Below are 26,979 nucleotides of genomic sequence, written 5' to 3'. Positions count from 1 at the left end.
TCGGGGCAATAGATGACGAGGCCTCTGCGGAATGAAAAATAAATTTTTAGCTTATACATAGATAATAATACATTTTTCTACTCTACTAAGGAACAAAGTACTACTCCTACTTAGTAACATTCTACCATGTGCCTACTCTACAATATCTCTAACTTACTTATGTCGGCAAGCAAATCGTAATTATGTCATACAAATCTTACACAAGCAAATATTGTTCAAAATTCATCATACAGTCCTACCCCTAAAGCATCTTACTTAGTGCTTGTCACTACGAGACTACCCTAACAATGTCCACATACTTAGATTAATTGAACATAATGCAACTAACCTCAAAGTCAGCCGTCCTAACGTAATGCGAAGTCTCGTTTAGTCTGTTGATGTCAACGTTGTTGCTCGCCTGGCGTGCCATCACCGTATCGGACTCAAATATGGAAGGAAACGGTTAAAAGAGGGGAGAAAGAGTTTGACTAGGTCAAAGTGGAGTCCAAGAAAAGGCTGTAAATGACTTATACTTATAGGCGCCCCTCAGCCTTATCTCGTTTACAGTGTAAATGAGATAGACATGTCGCAGCTGACGTGTCATATCTCGTTTACACTGTAAACGAGATATGACTGGGGAACGCAAAACGGTAAATATTTTTAAAATTATTTATTTAAGTAATTAATGTATTTTTATTTATTTAAATAAAAAATCCTATTGGATACACTCTTCAGGTAAAAGTACTAAGCTTTTTAATGAGAAAAAGGCATCAACTAGTTAACCAAGCTTTATAATGAGATTTTAAGGTCAAAGAAGATGCCTGATGAGTGGAGAAAGAGCACCTTGGTACCTATCTACAAGAATAAGGGGGATATATGATGCGTGAGCATCTTGTCTATCTTTTCCTAGTGAATTTGTACTTAAATTATTGAGTTTAATTAAGAATTAATTATATTTTAGCCACTATGGATGCTATTTTGAGTTTTGGGCAATTTTATTTATTTTAGGTAGCATTCGCTGGAATTTGATTGAGTTTCTACAGCACAAGAATCAAAGGAGATAGCTGCAAGGAACAACGCGCACGCGTGCCTGACGCGTGCGCGTGCATTAGAGGTATCCATGGCGACGCATGCGCGTGACTGACGCGTACGCGTCATTTGAAGATTTACTCAGCGACGCGTTCGCGTGACCAACGTGTCCGCGTGACTTGCGAAGAAGACCAGCGATGCGTACGCGTGACTGACGCGTACGCGTGACGTGAACGATCTGCAGAATTTACAGAAATCACTGACGTGGATTTTGGGCTGCCTTTTGAACCAGTTTTCAGCCCAGAAAACATATATTAGAAGCTGCAGAATGGACAAATCAAGTGGTCCCCACCCATCAGCAGAGTAGTTAATTAGTTCGAATTTAAATTCAAATCTTATCTTTTAGGAAAAGAGATTATTTTTATTTGTAGATAATTAAATTTTAAATTAATTAGGATTAGTTATAAAGAGAAACTCTATACATTTAGACACGGTACACAGATTGTTACCAGAACCCTTATTTTTCTTCTCTGAACTATGAGCAACTAATCCTCCATTGTTAAGGTGAGGAGCTCTGTCTATTTTCATAGATTGATTCGTTTGATCTTTTTAATTTAATTCATGTCTTGATTTATATTTTAATAATTGTTTTTGTTCTTTATTCTATGAACATTGGGTGGAATGGAAGTATGACCCATGTTCTAATTGAGTTCTTGTAAAACTTGGAAAAGCTCTTTACTTGAACAACAGCTTGAAAACATATTATACTAAATTTTTAATTGTTTGTATTTAAAGGGATACGTGACATATAATCCCCTTATTTGTGGATAATTAGGATTCTTTTGGCATATAAACTAGAAATTGATCATAACCCTCTAATCGGAATTAATTGACCAAGGAATTGGCAATTAATGAATTTTAGAGGAGACTAGGAAGGTCTAAGGAATTAAGGTCTAGTCACATGTAGTTTGCCATGAAATTAAATCTTGCATGATTAAATTAATTAGTAATAAAAGTTAATCCAGAAATTAGATAACTCTGAAACCTTTACTGCTTTCTCAAATATTTTATTCCCAACTCATTGCTGCTTACTTTCTGAAATTTTTAAAGTACTGTTTAATGCTCTTAGAATATCTCAAAATCATTTTCTGCTTGCCTAACTAATCCTATCAAATGCTGTTGTTTCTTGATCCATCAATCCTCGTGGGATCGACCCTTACTCACGTAAGGTATTACTTGGTACGACCCGGTGCACTTGTCGGTTAGTTTGTGGGTTGTAAAATACCGCACCAATATACAAAGTTGCGGAAACTATAGAGGGATTAAGCTTATGAGTCATACTATAAAGTTATGGGAAAGGGTGATAGAACGAAGGTTGAGAAAAGAGACACAAGTAACACAGAACCAATTTGGATTTATGCCAGGAAGATCTACCACTGAAGCGATATACCTATTAAGAAGGATGATGGAGAGGTATCATAGTAATAAAAAGGATCTACATGTGGTGTTTATTGATTTGGAAAAAGCGTATGATAGGGTACCAAGGGAGGTCTTATGGAAGGTTTTAGAAAAGAGGAGAGTAAGGATCGCATATATTCGGGCAATTAAAGACATGTATGATGGGGCCACAACTAGTGTGAAGACTCAAGGTGGTGTGACGGAGGAATTCCCTATTGGTATAGGATTACACCAGGGATCATCCTTAAGTCCATACCTTTTTACATTAGTCTTGGAAGTACTCACAGAGCACATCCAAGAGCATGTGCCATGGTGCATGCTTTTTGCCGATGATATCGTCCTTATGGGAGAGTCAAGGGAAGACCTAAATAAGAAGTTGGAGTTATGGAGAGAAGCTTTAGAAGTGTATGGTCTGCGCATAAGCCGTAGCAAGACGGAATATATGGAATGTAAGTTCAGTTTGAGAAGGGAAAACTCCAATATAGAGGTGAAGATTGGAGAAAATATCCTAGGAAAAGTTAAAAGTTTTAAGTATCTTGGGTGCATCATACAGGATAATGGAGAGATTGAATAGGATGTAAATCATAGGATCCAAGCAGGTTGGTCAAAATGGCGGAGTGCATCTGGTTTTATATGTGACAAAAAAGTGCCTTTAAAACTTAAAGGTAAATTCTGTCGCACCGCTATAAGACCGGCTATACTGTATGATATGGAGTGTTGGGCAGCTAAAGGGGAGCACGAACATAAGGTGAGTGTGGCAAAGATGAAGATGTTGAGATGGATGAGTGGTCATACGCGAGTGGATAAAATAAGGAATGAAGATATAAGGGAGAGAGTTGGAGTAGCACCCATTATGGAAAAGATGGTTGAATCGCATCTCAGGTGGTTTGGACATGTGAGAAGAAGACCGATAGAACATCCAGTCAGGAGGGTGGATGAGATGGAAGATGGACAAAGGGCAAAAGGCAGAGGAAGACCTAAGAAGACCATCCATGAGGTGGTCAAACGAGATCTACATGTAAACGGTCTCTCTGTAGACATGATACATGACAGAGCACAATGGCGTCGTTTGATTCATGTAGCCGACCCCACTTAGTGGAACAAGGCTTTGTTGTTGTTTGTTGTTGTTTTGGAAAATAGTTACAAACAGAAAATTTGTCTGTAACTAAATGGACAAAAATGCTGTATTTTATTAAATTTTTACAGACGGAAAATCCGTCTGTAATTTAAAACTTTCCGTCGAAAATATTGATTTAAACCTAATTTAACCTGAGTATCTCCAGGTTCATTCACACTCCACACAAGCTTCTTCCTCTCTCTGTTGCACGAATAGCTTCTTCTCTCTGTCGCATGAGCTTTTTCCGCTGTTGCCGCCGTTCGCGTCGCACGAGCTTCCTCCACCGCCGCTGTCATCGCATCTGCTCCCTTCATCGCCGTCGTCACAGAACTCTCTACGCCGCAACTCTTGTCACGTTTACTCCCTTAGTGAATTTCAGGTATACTCTGATTTTGTGATTCTGGTGCTTAGGGTTTAATTTTCCTGTGCCAATTTTAGGTTTATCAATTTTTCTTAGCAGTTTCTATCATCTTGTTGCTGTTGATGCTGCTTGAGCTTGTTGTAGGTTCATCAATTATTTTATTATCAGCGAAGAAAGAGATTTTTGGTCGGTCATTTCTGCAGCGATTCATGAAACTCGGTGGAAATTCGGTGGTTGTTATTGAATGGCGAAGCTTGGAATGATAGTTGACTCCGTTGGTAACTTCTTCTCCGGCAAAGACCAGCTTCTCTAGTGTGACCCTGACATCGTTGCTGTAAGCTTTTTCTTTTTCTCGATTCTATTTTCTTCATTCAGAATTGATATCAACTTGTGATTTCTTGTTATCTATTGGTCGTGATTTCAATCTTGATGTTTAGGTCAAAATCAAGTTAGCGCTTGCAATAGGTTTAGGGTTTAGATATAAATCAATCACATATCTTTTGTTACTTTAGTTAAGGAGGAAGAATTGCAGCTTCTATGAAACAATTCCCTGTTATGATGGATCATTGTGTAACAGTTAAAGCTATAGCTTGGAGCATGATATGTTTCATTCACAAAAGAAATTGTTGATAACAATTGAAACCTCCTTATCTTTTTATTGCTCATTTGCTGTTTATTCTCCAAAATCATGGTTTATTCTTCTGCACCTGCCCCTTTGCTACATGAATTCATATGGATTTGAATTAACTACGATCCTCTTTATTATTGGTAATTACAGAAATGAAACAAGACTTGTAAAATTTATTCTATGACTTTCTTGGAATAAACTATTATCTTTCTTATGCCCCTTTCCATTTTATTATTATTATTTTATTCTATGACTTTCTTAGAATGCCTCGCCATTTGAGTTTCACATTCATTTAAAGGTTCATTCTTTATTTTTTAAATCCCTTCTTGAAAATACTTGTTGAAGAAGGGGAATTTTTGTTTTGTTTCACTGGGATTTGGAAAATGAAAGAGAATGTAAAAATGGTATTTGAGATTTGTGTGGTGATTCCCAAGAGAGAGGCCGTTCTTAAAGGAGATGAAGACTTTGATTATGGCAATGTCTTTGTCAGAAAGCTTAAGAATGCAGACTTGGTTGTTGATAGAGTTATTGGCAATTCAGATGAGTTCTTCAAGGTTACAACAATTTCTTCTCAAATTTCTTAATTCTTCATATATATATATACTATGGCAGAATATTATTATTTTATTCTTTTTTGTCCTCTGTTATGGTAATATGATTGATTGATTGATTTCTCTTGAAATATTTCTATAATTATAATGTGAGATAGAGACAAGGTAGAAAAGAATTATGTCTTTTAGCATTGTATTTGCAGTTACCAAACAAGCAATTTTGTGATTCTTATTTTTGTTTTCAGTTGTGTCTAAGTTAAGCTTCTTGTTGAGTATTTGAAACTTAGTTGTTGTTTGTTAAGGTGGCTGCACATTTGGAGACATTGTGGAGGGCTGCAGCTGAACTAAGAATCATGAAAAGAATTCACATTGGTAAAATAAATTTGCAACCTAGCATGATGAAATGATGTGGCGCTTCATTGTTTATGTCTTTATATTTTTATTAAACCATTTTCATCATTCTGCAATAAACACCAAGCAGTTTTATTATGCTACACAAAGCAGCATTTTTTATTTTTTTTTACTTATGTAAAAAAAAACTACAATAACAACTATAAACTCTTAAGTATTCCATCTTGGTGTTAGATACTCCACTTTAGTAATTTACTAATTAAGAAAAAAAGGATAAAATTATGCAGCATTTTATACAAATAAATAACAATCACATATAAAACAGCAGCTTCTTTATTTAGTAACATATATATGAAATATTTGGCGGTATATATACATTTATTTACTAACAAAAATCTCCTCTTGGTAAGACTAAACATGATTATTGACGGTTACAACATTATTAGAACTTTCTGGTGAATGATCATGTTGAGTTGTTGAGAGTGAGGACCTTGCAGCAGTGTTGAAGATAGTAACAAGTACTAAGAATAGTAACACCAAAGCTGAGAGTGTTGATAAGACTAACATAATAGCATGAGGCATAACCCCTTTAACTTGTTGTGCATACTCTGCTGAAGCCAGTGCCAGAGCTGTGAGGGGAAATGAATAAGCCCACCATGCCACACTGAATTTTTTCATTGATTTTTTGAATAGCAGAGGCCTTGAAACCTGTTTGTACAAGATTACAAAAGAAACTTAGTCAATCATATATCAAATGAAATGTTTCTTTCAATTTAAAACATGAAAACTTATTAGAATTTAATTTTGATGCATGTTCAGAATAAAGTAGTTTTACATGTAATACTATGTCAACAAAAATAACTATTTTTTACATTGATTGCATAAATAATCATAAAAACAACAAATATTATTGAACAATGATGTAAAAAATTTTATACTGTTAGTTCATCAAAATTAAACTCAACTTATTATTCCTAAAATTTGTTTAAGTGCATAAAAGCCTTTGTTAGTAAAGCCAAAAATAATAAAGTTTCGCAAAGAAAATAATTAAAAGTAGCTAAAAGTTTTGGACAGGACAAAATGCAAATTCCTAATATCACTCTTTAGATTTTGCATTACTTGAACATGACACAAAGTTGGAGCATCACTTTCTTAATTCATTTTCAGGATTCAGTTTGGCTGGACTTGAACATGACACAAAACACATACTTGAATGATTAATGACTTCAGACTTCCTTATTACATTTAGGTCAGCGAATTTAGTAGTGCTCCCTGCTTTCTTCATTGCGGTCATACTATGGGCTATTATGTTTTCTCAGTTCTGGAAACGAAAAAATACTGCACTTTTAGCCAGGTAATATCCTTTACATAGTATGTCTTGCTTCTCTTGGGATCAGCACATTCAATTTGATATGAACACCTTCGCTTTCTGCAATTCTTCACACATTTCTCTGTGATCTGGTGTTGCAGGTGGCCTATTACCTATGGAAATGCAGTTGATGAAGAATACAAGGTTGTTGGCATGAAGGGTAAAATATTTTAGACATGGATCATGCAAGGTTTACTTTGTTTATGAGATTGCCACTGTGCAGTAGCTAATTACTGTTCATTGTTAAGACAAAATAAAGAGAAGGAGGAGAAAGGATCAGCTGGAACATTCCAGTTTACTTCTAGAGTAGAGAAAGAATTCCTTAAGGCTTCTTACACTGCCAGCACTGGCGAGGAGCTTGAGGATGGGTTATTTGACGGTACTTCTGAATCCACTAGTCTTTCAAATTGCATATAAATACGTAGTTCTTGATTAATTTCATTTTGGATGATCAAATGTATGCACCAGTAAGAACTCAAAGGCATCACAAGACAAACATTTTGTGTGTATATATATTGGATTTACAACAATAACATTGTTTAATGGATTGAACTAGAACATCCTTGTTTGATTGCAGATTTTTTGGAGTTGGCACTACAGTTTGGAATGATTTTGATTTTTGCTTGCACATTCCCACCTGCATTCGCTATGTCTGCTCTGGTATAAATGCTTTTGTCTGCCTTCCTTTTGTATTCTCTTTTCGTTTAAATGGCCCTTAGTTTAACTATCTTTTATTAAACATTGTTATTGACAACATAATTCCTACATATTCAAAACAACATTATGGAAATCAAGACAGATGCTTTGAAGCTACTAGCAATGATGAAGCGGCCTGTCCCAGTAACCTCTATTTCTCTTTTTATTTTCTGTATTCTCTCTTCTAGTTCTTCATTCACTTGCCCTCACTGCACATTCTTCTCATCTCACGATCTGATCTCATGGCTCCTAACACTGTTACGGACTTTGTTTTCTTGTCAGATTCAATTTGAGACAATAATCACTTTTGTCATTTCAAAGATCGAACGCAGACATGGTAATCCTTTTGTTTCCTCACAATCCCGCACTTTGATATTTATTTTAGGCTTTTCTATCAGCTACAATTTTGATATGTGCATGTAATTTGAATCTTTGATCTGGCTTTACATTTACATGGGCTTCGTGTTGTGTAATTGTACACACTTGTCTTATAATTAAGATCTATTCATGGTGAGGTTTGTATTTGAATGTTCTTCAAGATTACTATTGGATCTTCTATTAATTATTTAGTAGTTCTGTAAAGACAGTTTACATCTCTAAATTTATGTGAAGACAGAAAGTTATGAGAAGACAGCTTACCTCTCCTGTAGAAATCAAAAATCAGTGGCTGTGAGTGTTCCTGTAGAACAAATTAAATGTGTTTCAAGAGCATGCAAGCATCTTTCTCTCTCTCTTGCAGTTCTGTTTTAAAGTTGTGTTTTTGTTATCCTCCTTCACTTTTTCTTAATCCTATAAAACATTGCTAGGCTTCTGAAATCTGTCCATGTCATGTTTATTGATACCAGGGAACTGCATATGCTCAGTCCAATGCAAACAAATCAAAAAAGAACAAGTAGATGAACAAATATTTTCAAGTTTCAGCCACACAAGAGTCTACCATGGAATGAAGAATCATGTAACTCAGATTGGATTGGAGAGTTTAAACTTTAAAGAGAGCATGAGGAAATAGTTTTAAAATTTAGGCTGAAAGTCTTGCCCTTCTCTGTTGTAGTTTAAAAGAAATTTTGGGGTATCTTTTTATTGAGACAGTGAAATATTGGATAATGGTGTTAAAATATAACATCCAATTTTATAGGGTATCATGTAATGAATATTATGTTTATCTATGTGATTTTTTGCTTTCTTTTTTCAATTTACAGTGTGTTTGATGGAGTAAATTTAGAAAACAAATCTAAAGTATTTATTTTGCAATAGAAAAATAAAAAAAAATCTATTTTATCTTACTGACGGATTTACAGACGGATTTTTTGTCTGTATTCAGAGTGCGGGATGATTTTCCAAGGTTTAAATTATAGACGGAAAATCTGTCAGAAAATCTATCTGTAATTACAGACGAAAAATCTGCCAGAAAATTCGTTTGTAATTACAGACTGAAAATCCGTCAAAAAATCCGTCTATAATTACCGACGGATTTTCTGTCGGAAAGTTCGACGCTCAGGGAAATAGATGGAGAATTTACAGAGGAAAAATTCGTCGGTAACTGATAAAAATCCGTCGGTAATTTTCCGACGGATAAAAATCTGTCGGTAAATAATTTTCGACGAGGCTTTTACAGAGGGACAAAATCCGTCGGTAATTTCATCGGTAACCAAAAATCCATCTGTAATAAAGACTAAATCTGTCTGTAAATCTGTCTGTATTTATCTATTTTCTAGTTGTGATCATCGCCCTAGGTTCTTCAGTTATTGTTAAATTAATTTTGGGTTCATCTTTTTTTTGCATTAATTTTAAGATTGTGAGCTGAGTTTGTGTTCTGAGTTTGGAATGAAATTATTTATTTAATTTGTTGAAGGCTGGTGTGATTCTGAATTCAAATTTAATTTGAATTCTGAGTTTGGAACTGGATTCAATTTAGTTTTTGTTGCTGATATGTTTTTAGTTTAATTTGGATTCAGAAGTCAGAACAATGTTACTGAATAATGGATTAGAATCCCCAAAACTAAATATGATTATATGCTTTGGCTCTCTTATATTCAGCAAAAATTCGTAATTGAATTAAACTTTGTGTTATATTCAGCAGAAATTTGTAATTGAATTAAACTGTGTTATAATTGTATGATGTTTGGTTTGAGGATTTTTACTATTCAGTAAATAGAAATGATGTTCTTATTGGAAGTTTTTGAATACTTAATTATTAGAAGTTATTGTTAAACTTTTTGTTCTGAATTTTTTTCGGTGATGTGATGAGTATTGCTAACTACTTCTTTCGAACTTAGAAATTAATGAAATTGTCTATTTTGTAAATTTTTAGTGATAAATTATGAACATTGTGAAATTTTAAAATTAGTTTAAAAATTATTAAATTTAAATATTTAAAATTATATATTAAATTTTTAATAATTATATTGTATATTTAATTAAATTGGTTCAATCACTGTCTGATTCCGGTTAGTCCATTGAATCAGTTACTCGATCGGTTCAATGATCGATTCCGTTCTCACAACCTTGCCTTTTTTAGATTGAAAGTTGTATTTTTAAAATTTTGTTTTATGGACTACGACTATAGTGTGTTATTTCATATTTTTGGACTAATAGAAAAAATAACTATTATTTGACACTATGTGTGTCTTCACTTGTTATATTGCATCATCATCATCTTCTTCTTTGAAATGCAGATGCAGATATGCTAACATTCTCTGCAACCAGTGGCGGAGCTTAGTTCAGACAAGGGGTGGTCATGGCCCCTCCCAAACTTTTATTAAAAAAATTAGTAATACTTTTTCAAAAAATAAAAAATAGTTCAGTTGGCTCAAATATTTTATTATGACTTAAAATACCAAAGTTTAATCTTCATCTCTTGCTTTTATTGTACAATAATTTTTAGTTTTAAACATTCAAAACATATTGGATTTGAGCTGAATTGACTGTATTTGCATTTCGCAGCTCTCTATTCAATAAGCAACACTCCCTCTACGTTTGAGTTCAAATATAAAAAATTAGGTATTTTTTATTTATGTAATTTAATATTATTTTATATTTTACTGCTTATTTAATTTAATTTTTTATATGATAATTAGAATATTCAATCAGTATTGATATTATTGTATTTGTATAAATTGATAAAAAAATTCAATAAATATTATAAATTTTAATATTTGTCCTTTTAATTTCTTTTTTACATATTTTACCGGATATATATTCAAATTTCTATATAAAATAGTCATAAAAAATCAAAGAGTTGATGATGCATTTTTTAAGAAGAAAGCTAATATTCAAGAAGGAAAACATATAACTTTTATAATATCAACACCTGTACATAATTTTTCTACTTTAATGAATCACGAAAAAAGTAAGATACAACATTCAAAAGTTTAAAAAATTACATCTAATGAGTTTGATCTTAATTCTTTAGAACGATACCCTGAAAAATGACTTTAAATTTGGTAATATTACCCAAGACGAGCTTATCTTAAATGGGATCCATATCAAAAGTATCATGACAATTATCTTCTGTCTGGCCCCCCAAAATTTCGTTTCAAGTTCCGCCATGTCTGCAACGTCATCAACTTGAGCTTCCTTACTCTCTTATCGACACACACTTGCAAGCTCTTCTCCAAAAGCACCTTCAACGATACCACCTCTTCCAACATCACATTCAGTTTCTCCATTATCGCACCAATAGTAAACATCATGCCACACTCTGCTCCAATCCTCCATCTTTCAATTTACATCCATCATGTACTCCATATACAATATACTCGTTACAATCTAAATTAGTTAAAATGAGGAAAAAATCTTTTATCTCAATTGAACCAACATGTAGTTAAAAGTATGGTCTTTTTTAACCTCTAGGCATTTTACTTGTTTACATTGACCTTTTCTTTCTTATTCTGTAGACAACACATTTAAGTAAAAGTAATAATTTTCTTCAAATAAAGCTGGTATATTTATATTTTGTAGCTTTGCTCTGAATGCCCTTGAACTATTTGCTGAAATGTTTCTTAGACCTGTTTGTGTAGGTGCAAAATTCTGGTGAAGATACTAAGAAATATACATATGACTTAAACTATCTAATTTTCAAACATATGGTATGACCAAATTATTTTTAAAATTGGAATGTTAATAAAGCAGAGTGCTGATTAATAAGTTCGTTTGCCAACAGGGAATGAGGGTTTTAAGAAGCCTCGAGGTCTTGAAACTGGGAGTTGTCAACTACTTGGATGCCTTGAAACTGCAAGAAAAGCTGGTCTTGGATAGAAAATCTCATAGGATGTGGGATACTCTTCTGTCTTTGCAACATCCACCTACATACACTGTTGGCAAGAGACAAACTGTTCACAATTTATTAATCCCACAGTCGGAATTGGAACAAATTGGAGCTGAACTTCACTACACACAACGGGGAGGAGACATTACATTTCATGGTCCACACCAAGCCATTTTATATCCTATCATATCACTTCGTGACATGGGAATCGGTGCTCGAAGTTATGTGGAAAAAATGGAGCTAAGTATGATTGAAATGGCAGCTCAATACGGTGTGAAGGCTTTGTTAGTAGTAATAAAAGAGTAGAGTCCAGTAGCAGGGTTGATGTTAGTAGCAATGACCCTGCACTTACAGAAAACACGTGCAGTTAGTTAGAACTACTGAGCCACATCAGCAAAGTTGTTAGAAGTCAATTAGAGCCAAATTAGCAAAGTTGTTAGAAATCAATTAGTCTTTCCGTTTAAACCCTATGTGTATATATATCAGTCCCTGTACTAACTTTTGTGTGATTGAATTCATTTTACAATTGCTCTTCCAAAACCTTCCAGCATCTTCTAGATATTCTTCTTCTTCCTCTTCTCTATTCTTCTTCTTCCTCTTCTCAAGGAGGCTGATACCTTCACATGGTATCAGAGCAGAATAATCAGACATAGATACAGGTATGGAAGATAATGATGCATGTATGTCATTAGGAATATTGGATATTCCCAAATGGAAGAGAAGTTATCTCAAGAAATGTGTACTTCAATGAATCAGAATTTCCTTATCCACAACTATTTCGGTCCCAACCTCACCACACTATCCCACAACCAATCCCCAATTCCACTTTCAATCTCATTCCTCTTCCCATTATTCAACCTCTTCCTCTCACCACACCCCTACCCCCTCCTAATGCACCTCATACATTGCATTCTATAAATGATACTTCCAATATTCCCAATGACATACATGCATCATTACCTTCCATACCTTTATCTATGTCTGATTATTCTGCTCTTTCTGATGATACTACTGCTGTCGCTAATCCATCTCCCAGCAATGTCACTCCTAATGCAGGTGCTCATCAATCACCTAGGATTGAAGCTGTACTGCCAGCCCCAGCTGCCTTGTCAATGAACCAGCATCCAATGCAAACAAGAAGCAAATCTGGAATTTTCAAGCCTAAAACGTATGCAGCAGTAGTGCAAGAGGGTACCACTGACCTCTCGGAGACCCTGCCACCGACAGTAGCAGAGGCTCTCACCTGTCCCCATTGGCGAAGAGCAATGGAGGAGGAATATGAAGCTCTTTTGAGGAACCACACTTGGCAGCTAGTCCCCAAACCCACTCCTAATGCTGCCCCTGTCATTGATTGCAAATGGATCTTTAGAATAAAAAGACATCCCAACGGCACCATTCAAAAGTACAAAACTAGGCTAGTGGCAAAGGGTTTTTACCAAAAGGAAGGCGTGAATTTTGACCAGGTTTTCAGTCCCGTAGTAAGGCCACCTACTGTGCGAATCATGCTAACTACAAAAGGATGGAGAATAAGGCAATTTGACTTCAACAACGCCTTTTTAAATGGGGACCTTGAAGAAACAGTATATATGACTCAACCGGAAGGCTTTCTCTCACCGAACCATTTGCATCATGTGTGCAAACTTCAGAGGTCACTATATGGGTTGAAGCAGGCGCCTTGTGCGTGGTTCACTAAGCTCAAGACAACCCTCGACAGCTTTGGATTCCATAACACTATCTCAGACACGTCTCTCTTCACAAGATTTACAGCATCCTCAGCAACTTATATTCTTGTCTATGTCGATGACATCTTAGTCACAGGGAGCTCAGACTCTGAAATTTCCACACTAATCGGCCAGCTAAACTCAATCTTTTCTCTAAAGGACCTAGGGGAAATGAATTATTTCTTGGGTATCGAAGCTGTTAAGAGAAACGACAATGAAATACTCCTCTGCCAAACCAAGTATATTAAGGAGCTGCTTGCAAAAGCGGGAATGCATGATGCAAAAGCCATGCCTACCCCAATGGCTTCCAGCTTGAAACTCTCAATGCATGATGGTGAAGCATTTCAGAAGCCAGCGCTGTACAGATCCATTGTAGGAGGCCTTCAATATGCAACAATCACCAGACCAGATATTACCTTTGCTGTCAATAAAGTCTCACAATTTATGCACCACCCTCTAGAAACTCATTGGAGAGCTATCAAAAGAATACTGAGGTACCTGGCTGGCACAACCCAGCATGGCTTAAGGTTTCAAAGGTCGAGTGACTGCAGAATTTATGGCTTCAGTGACTCAGATTGGGGGAGTGATGTTGATGATAGAAAATCTACCAGTGGTTTTTGTGTTTACCTTGGACCTAACTTGGTCTCTTGGTCAAGCAGAAAGCAGACAGTGGTGTCTAGAAGTTCCACAGAAGCTGAATACAGAGGAATGGCATTGTGCCTCACTGAAATTATTTGGGTTCAAAACCTGCTGAGTGAGATGAAAGTGCCATGCACCACCAAGCCAAGCCTTTACTGTGATAGTCAAAATGCTGTGCTACTTGCAGCCAATCCTGTTCTTCACAACAAAAGCAAACACTTTGAGCTAAACCTCCATTTTGTCAGAGACTTTGTGGCCAACAAGAAGATTCATGTGCTTCATATTCCTTCCCACGACCAAATAGCTAACTGCCTTACAAAGTCACTGTCAAGTGCATCCTTTCTAAAATTCAAACCACAACTCAGAATTGCTGGTCAAGAACTGGAGACAGACAGCAGAGAAATTAGTAGCAGTGTTGATGTTAGTAGTAATAAAAGAGTAGAGTCCAGTAGCAGGGTTGATGTTAGTAGCAATGACCCTGCACTTACAGAAAACATGTGCAGTTAGTTAGAACTACTGAGCCACATCAGCAAAGTTGTTAGAAGTCAGTTAGAGCCAAGTTAGCAAAGTTGTTAGAAATCAATTAGTCTTTCCGTTTAAACCCTATGTGTATATATATCAGTCCCTGTACTAACTTTTGTGTGATTGAATTCATTTTACAATTGCTCTTCCAAAACCTTCCAGCATCTTCTAGATATTCTTCTTCTTCCTCTTCTCTATTCTTCTTCTTCCTCTTCTCAAGGAGGCTGATACCTTCACAGGTGTGTGGGTTGGAGAAAGGAAGATAGGTGCCATTGGTGTTCGGATATCAAATGGAATCACTTCTCATGGTTTGGCATTCAACATTGATCCTGATTTAACTTACTTTAGGCACATTGTTCCCTGTGGAATTGCTGATAAAGAAGTTACATCACTGAGAAGGGAGACACATTCTATTTTTCCACCTGAAGAAATAATACAGGAACAGTTAATTTCTTGTTTTGCAAGAATATTTGGTTATGATAACCTTATCTGGAAAGAGGATGCTTCAGTAGTTATTGATGGAACCGAATGAGATGAAAGTATTTTAGCAAAGAAATTGTTGTATAACTTCTATTTTTGCTTTTATTCTTTCTTATTTTACTGTGACACATTCATTCTTACAATTATAGAGCAAATGGTGCTACTTATTGCAAAGTTGTATGTTCCCGAAAAAGATAGCACTGACTACAATTCCACACATAAATTTATCTTCCATAAACATTGTGTTTTGGCAGATAACTTCGTTATTGATTTCTATGGAAATGCTTACCACTTTAGGAATATAATGATTGGTTGAAGAAATGCTAAATTATATTTTAATCTCGTCATTCTAAGAGTGCAAGCAAGCCGCTATTTATGCATTACCTAATAATTTTGGTACTTTATCAGAGTCCATGACTCAAACCTCTTAAATTATTCATTTTCCACAGAAATCTTTAACCACCAACAACCTCTTCACTTTTAGATACACTTGTGTATTCCAATTCTACGTTAGCCATAAATTACAACACAAAAGTGCCTTCCAACTCTCCAATGGGGTAGTTTCATGCACCAGAATTCTCTTATAATAACTGTTGTCAATTGTTGTTTCAAATAAAATCTGCCATGAAAGCTGCCACTCAGCCAACTCTGGTGGATCTCTTCGCCCTGGTTATCATCATACATTTAATCATGTGCTCTATAGTTTCAGTCAATTGTGAGAATAGAAGTAATCTGATAGATAGGTTGGTGACGCGGAAGCTGCTAGCTCGTGCCTCCTTCTCTACAAGTGTAAATAAATTGAAAAGATTATATGAAGCTTCTCAGAAATCAGTAGAGCTGAGTTTAAAGAAGGATCCTTCAAGCAACTCGAATCCAACACACAACAGATGATGCGAACCGAAAGAAGGATCAACTCTAATCTCTTTCAGCAGTTTTGTAATTTATGTAATTAGTTAGTAAATCTTTCCTTTCATTTAATCAAAGATCAGAACTTTTCACTTAGCTGTTAGAACTTTGTTGTATTTTACTTTTGTCTGTTCTTGGACTAAGAGGACAATATCAAACCATCTAAACTTTTGTGGTATCACATGATACATAAATATTTTGCACTTTTGACCAAAACAAAGGTACAATTTTAGTTTGAACCATCTAATTCATAGGATCTATTGAAAATTAAGGCTCTCTTATCTATCTTTCGGTACACTATTGTGGCTGTTTAAGAATCATCTTATGCAATCTGATTCTACTTATTGGCTTCTGTAAAATAATCTTCAGAAGCCCTAAGACCACTCCTTTTTTTTTTTTAATTTGATCTTGTATAATATATTTTCTGAAAAGTCCCTTAATAGTGATCACTGGTACTCAGATTATGCTAATAGTGACAGCACTTTGTAAGATGTTAATTATTCATGTTGAATTAATGTGTTATTAAGTTTGAATCTGAAATTTGTGGTTTGTTGAGATTACAATGTTACTATAGCACATCTTCTTTGCCACAACTCTAAAACGCACAATCTTGATTTAACTAGAGAGTCATCACAACAAATGATTCAGGTCAAAATGCATACCTAGAAGTTATCAAACATGTACAAAGTTGAAAGATCTTAATGAAACGGTTTCCCGTATTACTATTATCATCTTTTGTCCATATGGAAAGAGATGTATAAGAGAAATGTGAATATTAAAAAACATCTGGAAAGTCATCATTTAAGCCTGAATGCACCACTAAAACAGAGTAGAGCTCAGTGTCAGGAAAGTGAAAATTTGCCGAACTTCAAAGTTCAAAGCATTATACTTTAAAAAAATATATTATTTTTTTGTTTTTTGTTTTTTATTTTTACAATTTAAACTCACTAAGTATATTCAAATATATTGAGTGCTTGTTTCATATTACTAGAGTGAGGGAATCCACTTTGGTCGTTCGTGTACTAAAAATCAAATTTTAACAAAAACTATCAGGATCTTTTACGGTGTACATGTTTGCTGTAGATTTTATGAAAGCATTTTGACATGGATGGTTTGTAGTGTAGAATCTTTCCTTACGCTTAAATTCAGTGGTTTCTAGGAGTGGTCAAGATGATGTGTCACAGTTACATCATAATCTGCATGATGCAGTGAAAAATATACAAATCTAGTCTTGTCTACTATGGCTTTCTGAGACTCAGTTTGCCACTCACTGATGAGCTTGTCCACAACGTCATCGGCCGGAGTATTATGAAAATTCTCATAAGTGAGAGCCATGTCCTTGAAACCAGCTATTACCGCACGGGCAAATATGATGATCCCTTCAACAGAAGGATGAGAGTATCCTTCTCTTAGAATTTCTTCCAAGAGCTCTGCATGCTTCCCATGCAAAAATCAAGAATGAGAATATAATTTGATGTCTTATCATTAAGTCATATAAGCTATAGTTAATTAAAAGTAGTACAACTTTATTCTAAAATTTCTCTATCAAATTTTAAGGACGACACTAATCAAATTAGCAAATGTTTTCATATTTTAAACATTGTCTAGAATTTAGAAAGGCCTGATTTGGATCTGAATCCACACTCACTTCTGTGAGCCATATTGGAAATGAAGTAGTATCAAAAACATCAAGAGCAGCTCTCATGTAAGCAAGATTTGGCTGGCCAGCATTGAAATGGCCTTGTAGCCCTTTTGCTGCTGATATTCCTTCATTTCCTGGAAATGAACGAATCTTCGCCATTTTTGCAATATAATTGGCTGGCGGCTCTATCACCCCTATATTCAATAGTGTTATACTCATTCATGAACAATAATAGTTTTGGATCAAGCTGGTAAGTTTTAGAAAAATACTCTATCTGAAGAATTTTCACCAAGATGGTCCTCAGAAGCTGAAGTGGAGATTCTCATTCACCGCATTCCATGCAATGACTTCACCTTCATAGTTCATACCTTGAAACCAAAGAATTTATTCTTTTTTCTAACCGGTAAATCCAGTCATAATTAAATAATTATATAAAATTATATATTTTCTTCTCATAATAAATATTTTTTTATTTTATTTATTAAATTCATACTTATTTTATATTTAAATAAGAGAAAACCAGAACCATTGAGCATTTGACTATTTTTTTCATGTTCTTAAAGCTGAGAAACATGCAGGTATTAAGTCTAGAAAGTATTTCACTTCACCTCAAAAAGAATCTCAGCAGGGCTTAAGTGGTTGGCAATTATGCCACCTTTTAGCAGAGTCCAGGATCCATGCTTTGCTATCGCGTGACCTCCTCAAATCAGCTCAGTTGCATTCGTTTTAAATGTAAGGAAATAAGGTCACAAATTTCTGGTCGAAACAGAACTCATGATATTAGAGATAATAACAAGTCTAGAACATAGATGGTATGTATGAGAATGCTGTCTTCAAAGTTCAAAGTGTAAGTTACCAGTAAAGCTGCATAGCATTCCTTTCTTAAGTCCATCTATGCTGTGATCAAATCCTGGATTTATTATAATGCCTCCACCACATTGAGCTCTTGGTGTTTCTGCCACACACTGCTTCATCAAGGCATTGTCAACAACCGATTATGTATTTAATGGTTTATAGAAACTATCACATAAATGGTTTAAGTATTTATCTGGTTTAAGTTGTATTTTTAAATTATCAGATATTCTTGAACCTCAGAAACAAATGGTGAACATATACAAATATTTGGTAGTTTAGAAAAAACACTTTCTAGTATTTTAGTTTCATTATTTTAGTATATGATTCTTATTCATGTATGTGTTTTTGCCTCAGTAATAGCAGAATAATCATAAGGTAAGAAATGGATGCTAAGTCCTACATTTATTTAATAGATATGTTAGTTAGTTATATGGCGAACAATGTAGATGGCACTGAAAGAGAGGAAAAGAGAGATATAAACCTGAGATGAGATCACTAAAAGCAAAGAGGTGCTAAATAATAATTTGGAGTCTTCTGCAGTAGTCTTCATCTTTTCACTGCTCAATAAAGCCTTCTCTTTTTATGTTACTATAAGGTATGTATATTTGAATATAATCCAATTGTTTAAGAAGAACAATTTCTGGTTTTAGCACCAAACCCAACGAATGAGTATAGGCCAATAAGAGAACGTCTCGTGATATGACATATCTTAAGCAATGTTAGATGCTCACTGTCACATAAATACACAACAAAATTCTTTGGTACATTTTGAAAATGTTTATGTGAAATTTTATAAAATCATCATAGATAATTCAAAGCCTTTGTAAATATTTAAGATAGCTAACTAATAAATAGACTATATAAATATCATGGTGTTAGGAACTTCTATGATAGTTTATTATTCTGCATTTGGACATATATCTCTTCTTAGTGAAATAAATAAGAGTCGCACAATTTGGCCATAAAACTAAAGTGTTATGAGGTGATCAAAACTTTTCGAATTGTGGGGATCCTAAAGCAATCAATATTGAAAACAGTGCAACAATCATTAAGTTCTATAAGAACGGAAAGACTAAGGAATTCACTTTTGGTTGAAAACTTCATATTTAGTCGAGAGACAACACGACCAGGACTTACAAGATGGGTTATTAAGCACGAGCATCTTATAACATTTGTTAAGCAAGAGGATTTTCGTAAGTTTATGGCTGAGACTCAACCTTTGTTCAAATTCTTGAAAAAAATGATATTGTGAAGATAGAAGTTATAAAATTGTTGGAAAAAAAAATTCAAGCCGTATTGCTATAATTACCGATATGTGGAGTGATGATTGTCGAAACAAAAGTTATATGTCAATTATAGCTCACTTTATTGATGATGATTGGAACTTACAATCTCAACTTGTGAGGTATCATTTAATTTATTTGTACTTTTAGTATCTTTTATATATTTGAATTGTTAATGTCATAATTGTTTATTATATTTACATTATTTTAGGTTTGCATACATGCCTTGGCCCCATACTACGGAGGTTCTTAGATGCTTGGTGAATTCCTTGTATGATTAGAACATAAATAGGAGATTGTCAACTTTTATGGTTGATAATTGTAGTACAAATGATGCCATGATTGGTCTTATACTTGATAAGATTTTACCATCTAACTTTATTAAGAGAGAAGAATTGTTTCACATGCGTTATTGTGCTCACATTGTTAATTTCATTGTGAAAAATGGCATGAATCCAATATATGTTTTAATTGAAAAAATTATAGTGTTTGATTTTGGATTACAACAAAGAAGAGAGAAGAACAATTTGAAGAAATTTATAGACAATTGAATATTAATTATAAGAAAAATCTTGCACTTGATTGTAAAACTAGATAGAATTCAACTTATCTAATGTTTGCTTTTGCATTGTCATATAGAAAAGTTTTTTAGCGTTTAAGACAATATGAATCTTTGTATAAATGTATACCATCTCATGATTAGTGAAAAATGACAAATAAACTTGTTGACATATTAGAAGTCTTATCCAACCACAAATTTATATTTTTCCAAAGTGTGTGAAATAAGATTGGCATCAAATAGATGGTTGCTTAGTCCTAATGTCATGATTCATGGAATGGCAATAAATATAACTAGCAAATTTAGAAAGTATTAGGATCAAATTAATGAAGCCATGACTGAGAGCTATTTTAGATCCTAAATATAAGATGAAGTTGTTGAATTTTTTTTCCTCTAAAATATATGGATCTCAAAAAGCAAGAATCAATTGAGTAAGGTTAAGAAAATATTGGAAGAACGAGTATGTAAGTATCAACTTAAGATTAAGGTTAGAAGAAGAGCTCCAAATGATGGTTTAGCTTCTAGTTTGAACTTTGAATGTTAGATATGATGAAGAATCTTTAAAGAGAAATGTTAGTTCTATCTACTTGCAATATGTAGAAGATATATGAAGACTGCGCTGAAAAAATTAAATTAAATTTTCTATTTAAAAGAGAATGTTATAGCAGATAAAACAAATTTAAAACGTTGACATTTTAGACTACTAAAAAAATATTAGAATGAGATATCTAACTTTACAAAAAATTGCAAATAAATTTTTAGCCATTCCTCCCATATCTACTACTGCCTGAGTCTGCTTTTAGTATCACTAAATTGCATTATAAACTTGTTCAGGTGTTAATTTACACTCAATATTAGATACACTCTTCAAATGAAAGTACTAATAACTCAAGTTTTTATTTGGTATCAAAATTTAATTTCATGTCAAATTTAACTCGTGAATTATTAATTGATATAATATAATTCAGGATAAAAAATTCCTAGTCTTTGAGATTATGCGATGGATATGGAAAATTTAAGAATTTTGGTAATTATTTTTTTATTATGTTAAATTTTTATTTAATATATGATATTTTTGTTTATAATATATGTTAACATATTTATGTATTGTGTTGTTTTAACAAAAAAACATAAAGTTATTTGTTGAAAACTGTACTCTAGCAATAAAAAAATATTTGATGTTAAAAACTTTGTTTTACGGCCTTTTTTAGATTGAAAGTTGCATTTTAAAATTGTTTTATGAACTGAGTATAATATGTTATTTTATATTTTTAAACTTGTAATCTTAGACAATATACATTTTTATGTTGTAATAATGTGTTTTTTTTTTTTCCTTTCATTAGAATTTCTATATAAATTATCAACATAAGAAGATGAAAAATGATGCCCCAAAGATTGGGGATGAGGGCAACTATTCCCCCATAGCGAGGATCAGGGAGCAAATCTGGATTTGGGGACAGGGAGCAGGAGGCATCCCACCCATTGCCATCCCTACAACACCGCCCCTTCTCTCTCTCTCTCTCTCTCTCTGCAATATGCCCCTTTTCTCTCTTTTTTCTCCTTCCCAACCAGCAAAAGAAAAAAATCCCACCTTAAAGCCTTGCATGGATTGGTGGCATATTGCACACCCCGAAAAGAAATGAGAAAATTCGAATAACAAAGAATAAAAGAAAATCAGTTACACTTCATAAACTCTTTCCTTCTCCTTTACATGGACATAGTCCCATTTGGGATTTCAAACAACATGCCCACGAGCCAAAGAATGATAAATTTTTGCATAAACACAGCTAACAACTCACAGTTAGATAAACTCAAACAAGAGTTTCAGCAGAGTACATATTGTAATCTTGTATCCACAAACTTCAACTGTGAGTGTGCCTCATGTTTGTGCTTATCCAAAGGATTTTTCATGTAGGTAACCAATATACCTAACACACAACTCTCAGTCTCCAAGTTGACAAAGCTTCCGGAGCATACAAGTTTTCTCAGTACTCACTATTTTCTTAGGTCTCTGTTGGAACCGTACTCCTCCAGAAACTTAACATCAACATGCACAACGTGAATTGCAAAAACTAACAATTATGAAACCAACCAACTTTAAGCTGCAAAACCCGGGTCAGTTAACAGGCCACGTATTAATCCAGCTTATGAGATCTAGACATCAACCTCGCATTTTCCTTGAAGTATCAATTGCACTTTGTACCACACAGCATACCAATGTCACATGTTATATTAGAACCTTATGGACATGAGAGCCAATCTCAGTCATCTCAAGCTATGAATGTCAGAATTTTGGTCATCCCTAAAAGAAATGAAGAGAGAAACAACATAGAAACCAGTTTTAAAATCCCAAGGAATCCAAACTTCAGTAACCTTACTCCTTTCTAAGGGCAACTGTTTCCCGTTGGTAATTGATCACATAATTTAGACTGCAAATTTCTCCATTGGAAGACTATACTGACCACTTATCACTTTAAAACTAACCCTAAAAGCAAAGATAATAAACTAGAAATATAAACTATGGCTTACCTTCCACAGCACATGAAAGCCACCAACTTATGAGGACAACCAGCAAGCATCAACTCCATTATCACAATGGCTTACCTCATACTTTGGAAGACTATTTGTATTGAAAATTAAACCCCCCACAAAACACATCTTAGATTTTGGGACAAAGCTTGGATTTGTTTAAAGTGAACATCACCATTCACCAAGAATCAATCAATAAGGTGTGAATTTGAAAAGAACGAAACATAATTTATTTATCAAAAGAAGATAAGTAATTTTAAAATCCTTTCAGCATATTTTTTTTTGTTTATTAACTGCAAAATTTCCACCATTAGAAATGGGTACCAGGAGATATCTTTATAATTCTTTTAAAAGCTATATTTCCAAGAAAGTATCTTTTATTAACATGAAATAATAATAATAATTTTTAATACTGAATCTAACATTAGACAATAGATTTCTAAAACCCTGGTCTTTTTTGGGGAAAAAATAAAAATATCACTAGAATCTTTTTCAAACAAGTCCTACAAAAGATTTCACCAAATGTAGAAAAATATAAGGCAGGTCCAAATCAAGATAGTGTTATATATATAAAATGGATTTGGATCCTCTAAAGTTTGAATTTCACTTTCGAGAGTAAAGTGGGATCTTCTACCCTTGAATATTTTCTCTTTCATATTTATTCTTTGTCCCACCTATGAAATCAATGGTGAGAGATCACACTTTACTATCTAAAGTGAAATTCAAACTTTAGAGGATTCAAATCCATATAAAATTTCCCCCTTCAAAACATTATATAGACTGGTTTCATTATTGGCAGATATTTACGTTAGTATGGCTGTCAAACCTGCAAGATAACTGCACAAAATTAGGCACACACTTCCAGCAGAAGTAAACCACTACAGAATTACTTGATATATTTGTTTGTAACCAATGTTTTCAAGGAGGTGATATTAATGACAAAGGCACTTAAAATATCATGTAGGGATCATTTCAATCATTCTGAATAAGAAAAAAGGTGTGTCAAATATGTAAGAGATAAAAATAATAACAATAACAACACTAAAAGAGGAAGGGTACCAGAAAACCGGACAAAACACTATCAAACAACTATTAACTGGAAAATTGAAGCATAATAATCCACACAATTATATATTTCAAAATATGTTTGGCTCAGAATCTGAAAATCCAAATACTACAAATAAAACTAAAATTCATTGCACTAAAATAGTTCCATTGTTTTTTGTTTTTTAAAAGATTAAATAAAAGGCAAAATACTACACTATTTTGAAATGGAAGCAAATACGAAAAAGCAGGTAGCGAAAACAGAACTCCATTTGAAAATTTAAACATTCTGATCATTGTAGAAAGTAACATTTCTTTATAAATACGCCAATTGCATCAGCTCCTTAAACTTCAGAACAATCACCAGGCCAGTAATAAAATACTGATTCACTTAGGTGTAATCTGCAAAACGAATAAAGAAGCATGAAAAACCATTTCAAAGCAAACGGAAAAGAAAGGAAGGGTCCCAAATCAAAGTTTTAGCAAAATTGGTTTAGAGCATTTTATAGTCAAACACAAAGCTAAAAACATTTTTGATTAGGCATTACAGCAGAAGGGAAAATCATATAGCTGTCTTGCAAACTAGAAGTTTATTATACTAAAAAGATTTTGTTGTAAATCTGAGAAGACCACTGATAAACTAAATATAAGGCAATAAATAGTGAGCTGCGGTTTGAAAAACAATAATTCCAGGAAAGAATTAAAGAGACCATGGACACGACTTGTTCATCGATGGACAGCCATATTAGAACCTATGATTATTAATGTTAGTCCAAATCTGGGCAGAAATAATGCAACAGAAGCTTCGAACAATAGTTCAAAAATCATTCTTAAAAGGCAACTAACCTTTATCTATCACAGTTCAGCACACCAATTCAAAAGATTTAGCAAAAGCCTCCAATGCAGAGATCAACATTCCACATGGTTCAACTTGTACTATGTTTGCAGCTACCTCAACTCCTAATTACATCCTAAAGAAGCTAGCTAGATAATTCTCACTTATTGTGAACCCTTCCCTATTTCTCTTCAACAACCAAGCAACACAGCACCCAATAAACAGCCAAAACAACAAGCTCAACAAAAAAGAAACTACCAGCGAAACAAAGAATATCAGCACAAACACCATACCTGCAACACAAACCTAGTGGCCCATGTAAGGAGCAACACCACCATACTGCCCCACGCCAGGTTGCGCTCTTCCAGAGCCGCCACTCTGCCCGACCTGCTGGTTCGGGTAAGCTGCCTGCAGCCCTACCTGACTCCCGTACGCGCTCATAACACCAGGGCTTATATTCTGCTGAGCACTGTAACCACCCTGCATCGTGTGTGCTGCTGCCGCTGGAACGCCTGAATTAACAGACCCTGCAGTTGATCCCAAACCTCCCAACAAATTGGTGAGCCCCAACGAAGCACCCTGCTGAGTAAGCAGGGCCGTCAATGCCTGCCCGAGTGCCGGATTCAGCGGCGGCACAGCTGCTTGGTTCACCCCTAAAGGGTTGGCTGCGGCAGCCGCTGGCGCCATCAAATGCCCCTGCACATTGTTACCAACGCCACCACCAACACCAGCACCAAACCCTGCGTTGTCGTTCCTCTGAAACTGCGTCCTTGGAACGTTGTGCTGCAGCTGCATCCTCCCTTGCTTCGGTCCATCAATGGCCTTCTGGCAATGCAAGACGTGTCCCTCAAATTCCTTGTGAGGCTCCTCCAACGCCCTCTTCGCACTCTCAACGCTCTTGTAAACGAACAAACAGAACCCCTTTGGCTTCCCAGTGACCTTGTCGAGCCCCAATGGCCCTTCCTCGATTTCACCGAACCTCGAGAAGAACGACATCAGCTTCTGCGGGTCCAATTCGGACCCAACGTTGCTCACATAGATCTTTCTCTGCGTGTATTCGGAGACTGCCGGCCCTGACGAGGTGGCCGCGGCAGCAGGCTGCTGTGCCGGCTGCTGGACGGGGCCTATGGATGCCAGCTGGCACGCTGTCATGCGGTTACCGATCTTCTTCTGCGGCTGCTTGAGGGCATTGCGGGCGCCGCGGCGGGTCTTGAAGAGGATGAATCCGTAGCCCTTGGACTTGCCGGAGATCTTATCGGTGACGGCCTTGCAGTCCTCGATCTCGCCGTACTGGCGGAACGCACTGATGAGGGTCTCGGCGGTGGTGTCCCAGCCAAGGCCGTGGACGAAGATCTTCCGGTGGACAGCGTCCTCGTCGGCCACGCGACGGATTCGATCGGCCACGTCGCGGTGCTTGGCGGCCGCTTCGCAGAGAAGACTCAAGATCTGGTCCTTACCAAAAGGTTCTAGAAGCTTCGGAATGGGGTCGTCGTCTTCGTCCTCTTGTTGTTGCTTTTGTTCGTTACCTCCTTCTTGTTCTTCTTCTTCTTCCTCCTCCTCTTCCTCTTCTTCCTCTACCTCCTCCTCTTCTTCGACCTCTTCTTCTACCTCTTCCTCAACCTCTTCGTATTCCTGTTGAGGTTCAGGTTGGTGCTGCTTTGGCGGGGGCTCAACGGTTTGAGATGATTTGGGTGCAACCTTCCGCTTCTTGCCCATGATGGTGGTGCTGGTGGTTGGATCGACTTTGAAAGAGGTGTGAAGAAAGAAGACTGAAGAGTGCGAAGAAAGGTGCAAATTGGGGACTAGGGTTTTAAGATTTGGAATCACACCACACTTGTGTTGCCAGATATTTTTATTCTTTTATCCCATCATTTCTTTCATTTATTATTATTATTTCCTTATTCCATAAGGTTTGCACTTGCAGTTAGCATGATGTGGAAAAATGGAAATCTCTCAAAATAATCCATTCAAACAAGTAAAAAAAAAAAAAAACAAGTGTAATTTACATAAATAAAATAGGGAGAAATCAAATTATTCAATGTCCTAAACTAAAGTTTGTTATACGTTTTTCTTTTCAAATTATTCCATTGAAAAAAAATGTATTCATTAATTAGTAGGTACTTATAAAATACGGATATTTTTTTATTTAATTTATTTG

The 26,979-nt window shown here is 35.1% G+C and overlaps 3 protein-coding genes across 4 annotated transcripts; 1 reads left to right on the top strand and 2 right to left on the bottom strand.

The window, feature by feature from the left end:
- Positions 1–11,080: 11,080 nt before the first annotated feature.
- LOC130934376 (octanoyltransferase LIP2, mitochondrial-like) lies at positions 11,081–15,220 on the top strand. Its single transcript, XM_057863952.1, has 3 exons — positions 11,081–11,220; positions 11,702–12,094; positions 14,909–15,220. Exons 2-3 carry the CDS (start codon positions 11,705–11,707, stop codon positions 15,218–15,220), a joined length of 702 nt encoding a protein of 233 aa, XP_057719935.1. The 5' UTR covers positions 11,081–11,220; positions 11,702–11,704.
- Positions 15,221–15,598: 378 nt separating this feature from the next.
- LOC130935713 (endo-1,4-beta-xylanase 5-like) lies at positions 15,599–20,397 on the bottom strand. Its single transcript, XM_057865587.1, has 6 exons — positions 19,053–20,397; positions 18,573–18,681; positions 18,006–18,472; positions 17,723–17,910; positions 17,346–17,511; positions 15,599–15,949 (listed from the first exon to the last, which is right to left on the bottom strand). Exons 3-6 carry the CDS (start codon positions 18,040–18,042, stop codon positions 15,807–15,809), a joined length of 534 nt encoding a protein of 177 aa, XP_057721570.1. The 5' UTR covers positions 18,043–18,472; positions 18,573–18,681; positions 19,053–20,397; the 3' UTR covers positions 15,599–15,806.
- Positions 20,398–22,077: 1,680 nt separating this feature from the next.
- Positions 22,078–26,668, bottom strand: LOC130935712 (UBP1-associated protein 2A-like). 2 transcript variants are annotated; one of them, XM_057865586.1, is made up of 2 exons: positions 25,115–26,668; positions 22,078–23,768 (listed from the first exon to the last, which is right to left on the bottom strand). In XM_057865586.1, exon 1 carries the CDS (start codon positions 26,535–26,537, stop codon positions 25,128–25,130), a length of 1,410 nt encoding a protein of 469 aa, XP_057721569.1. In that variant the 5' UTR covers positions 26,538–26,668; the 3' UTR covers positions 22,078–23,768; positions 25,115–25,127. The 2 variants fall into 2 exon arrangements, with proteins under 2 accessions (XP_057721569.1, XP_057721568.1); XM_057865585.1 differs by lacking the exon at positions 22,078–23,768 and adding an exon at positions 24,115–24,388.
- Between the last annotated feature and the right edge of the window lie 311 nt (positions 26,669–26,979).

Source organism: Arachis stenosperma, chromosome 6 (assembly GCF_014773155.1).
Source record: "Arachis stenosperma cultivar V10309 chromosome 6, arast.V10309.gnm1.PFL2, whole genome shotgun sequence".
NCBI lineage: Eukaryota > Viridiplantae > Streptophyta > Magnoliopsida > Fabales > Fabaceae > Arachis > Arachis stenosperma.
This window is presented reverse-complemented; position numbering and strand designations above follow the sequence as displayed.

What these genes read in the sequence shown, in the direction of transcription:
- LOC130934376 (XM_057863952.1), top strand. Translation starts at nt 11,705, where the DNA reads ATGAGGGTTTTAAGAAGCCTCGAGGTCTTGAAACTGGGAGTTGTCAAC. An exon ending in ACGGTGTGAAGGCTTTGTTA is followed by an intron (nt 12,095 to 14,908) that starts GTAGTAATAAAA and finishes CCTCTTCTCAAG; the next exon opens with GAGGCTGATACCTTCACAGG.
- LOC130935713 (XM_057865587.1), bottom strand. Translation starts at nt 18,042, where the DNA reads ATGAGAATCTCCACTTCAGCTTCTGAGGACCATCTTG. An exon ending in AGCTTCTGAGGACCATCTTG is followed by an intron (nt 17,911 to 18,005) that starts GTGAAAATTCTT and finishes TATTGAATATAG; the next exon opens with GGGTGATAGAGCCGCCAGCC. An exon ending in TTCCAATATGGCTCACAGAA is followed by an intron (nt 17,512 to 17,722) that starts GTGAGTGTGGAT and finishes TTGCATGGGAAG; the next exon opens with CATGCAGAGCTCTTGGAAGA.
- LOC130935712 (XM_057865586.1), bottom strand. Translation starts at nt 26,537, where the DNA reads ATGGGCAAGAAGCGGAAGGTTGCACCCAAATCATCTCAAACCGTTGAG.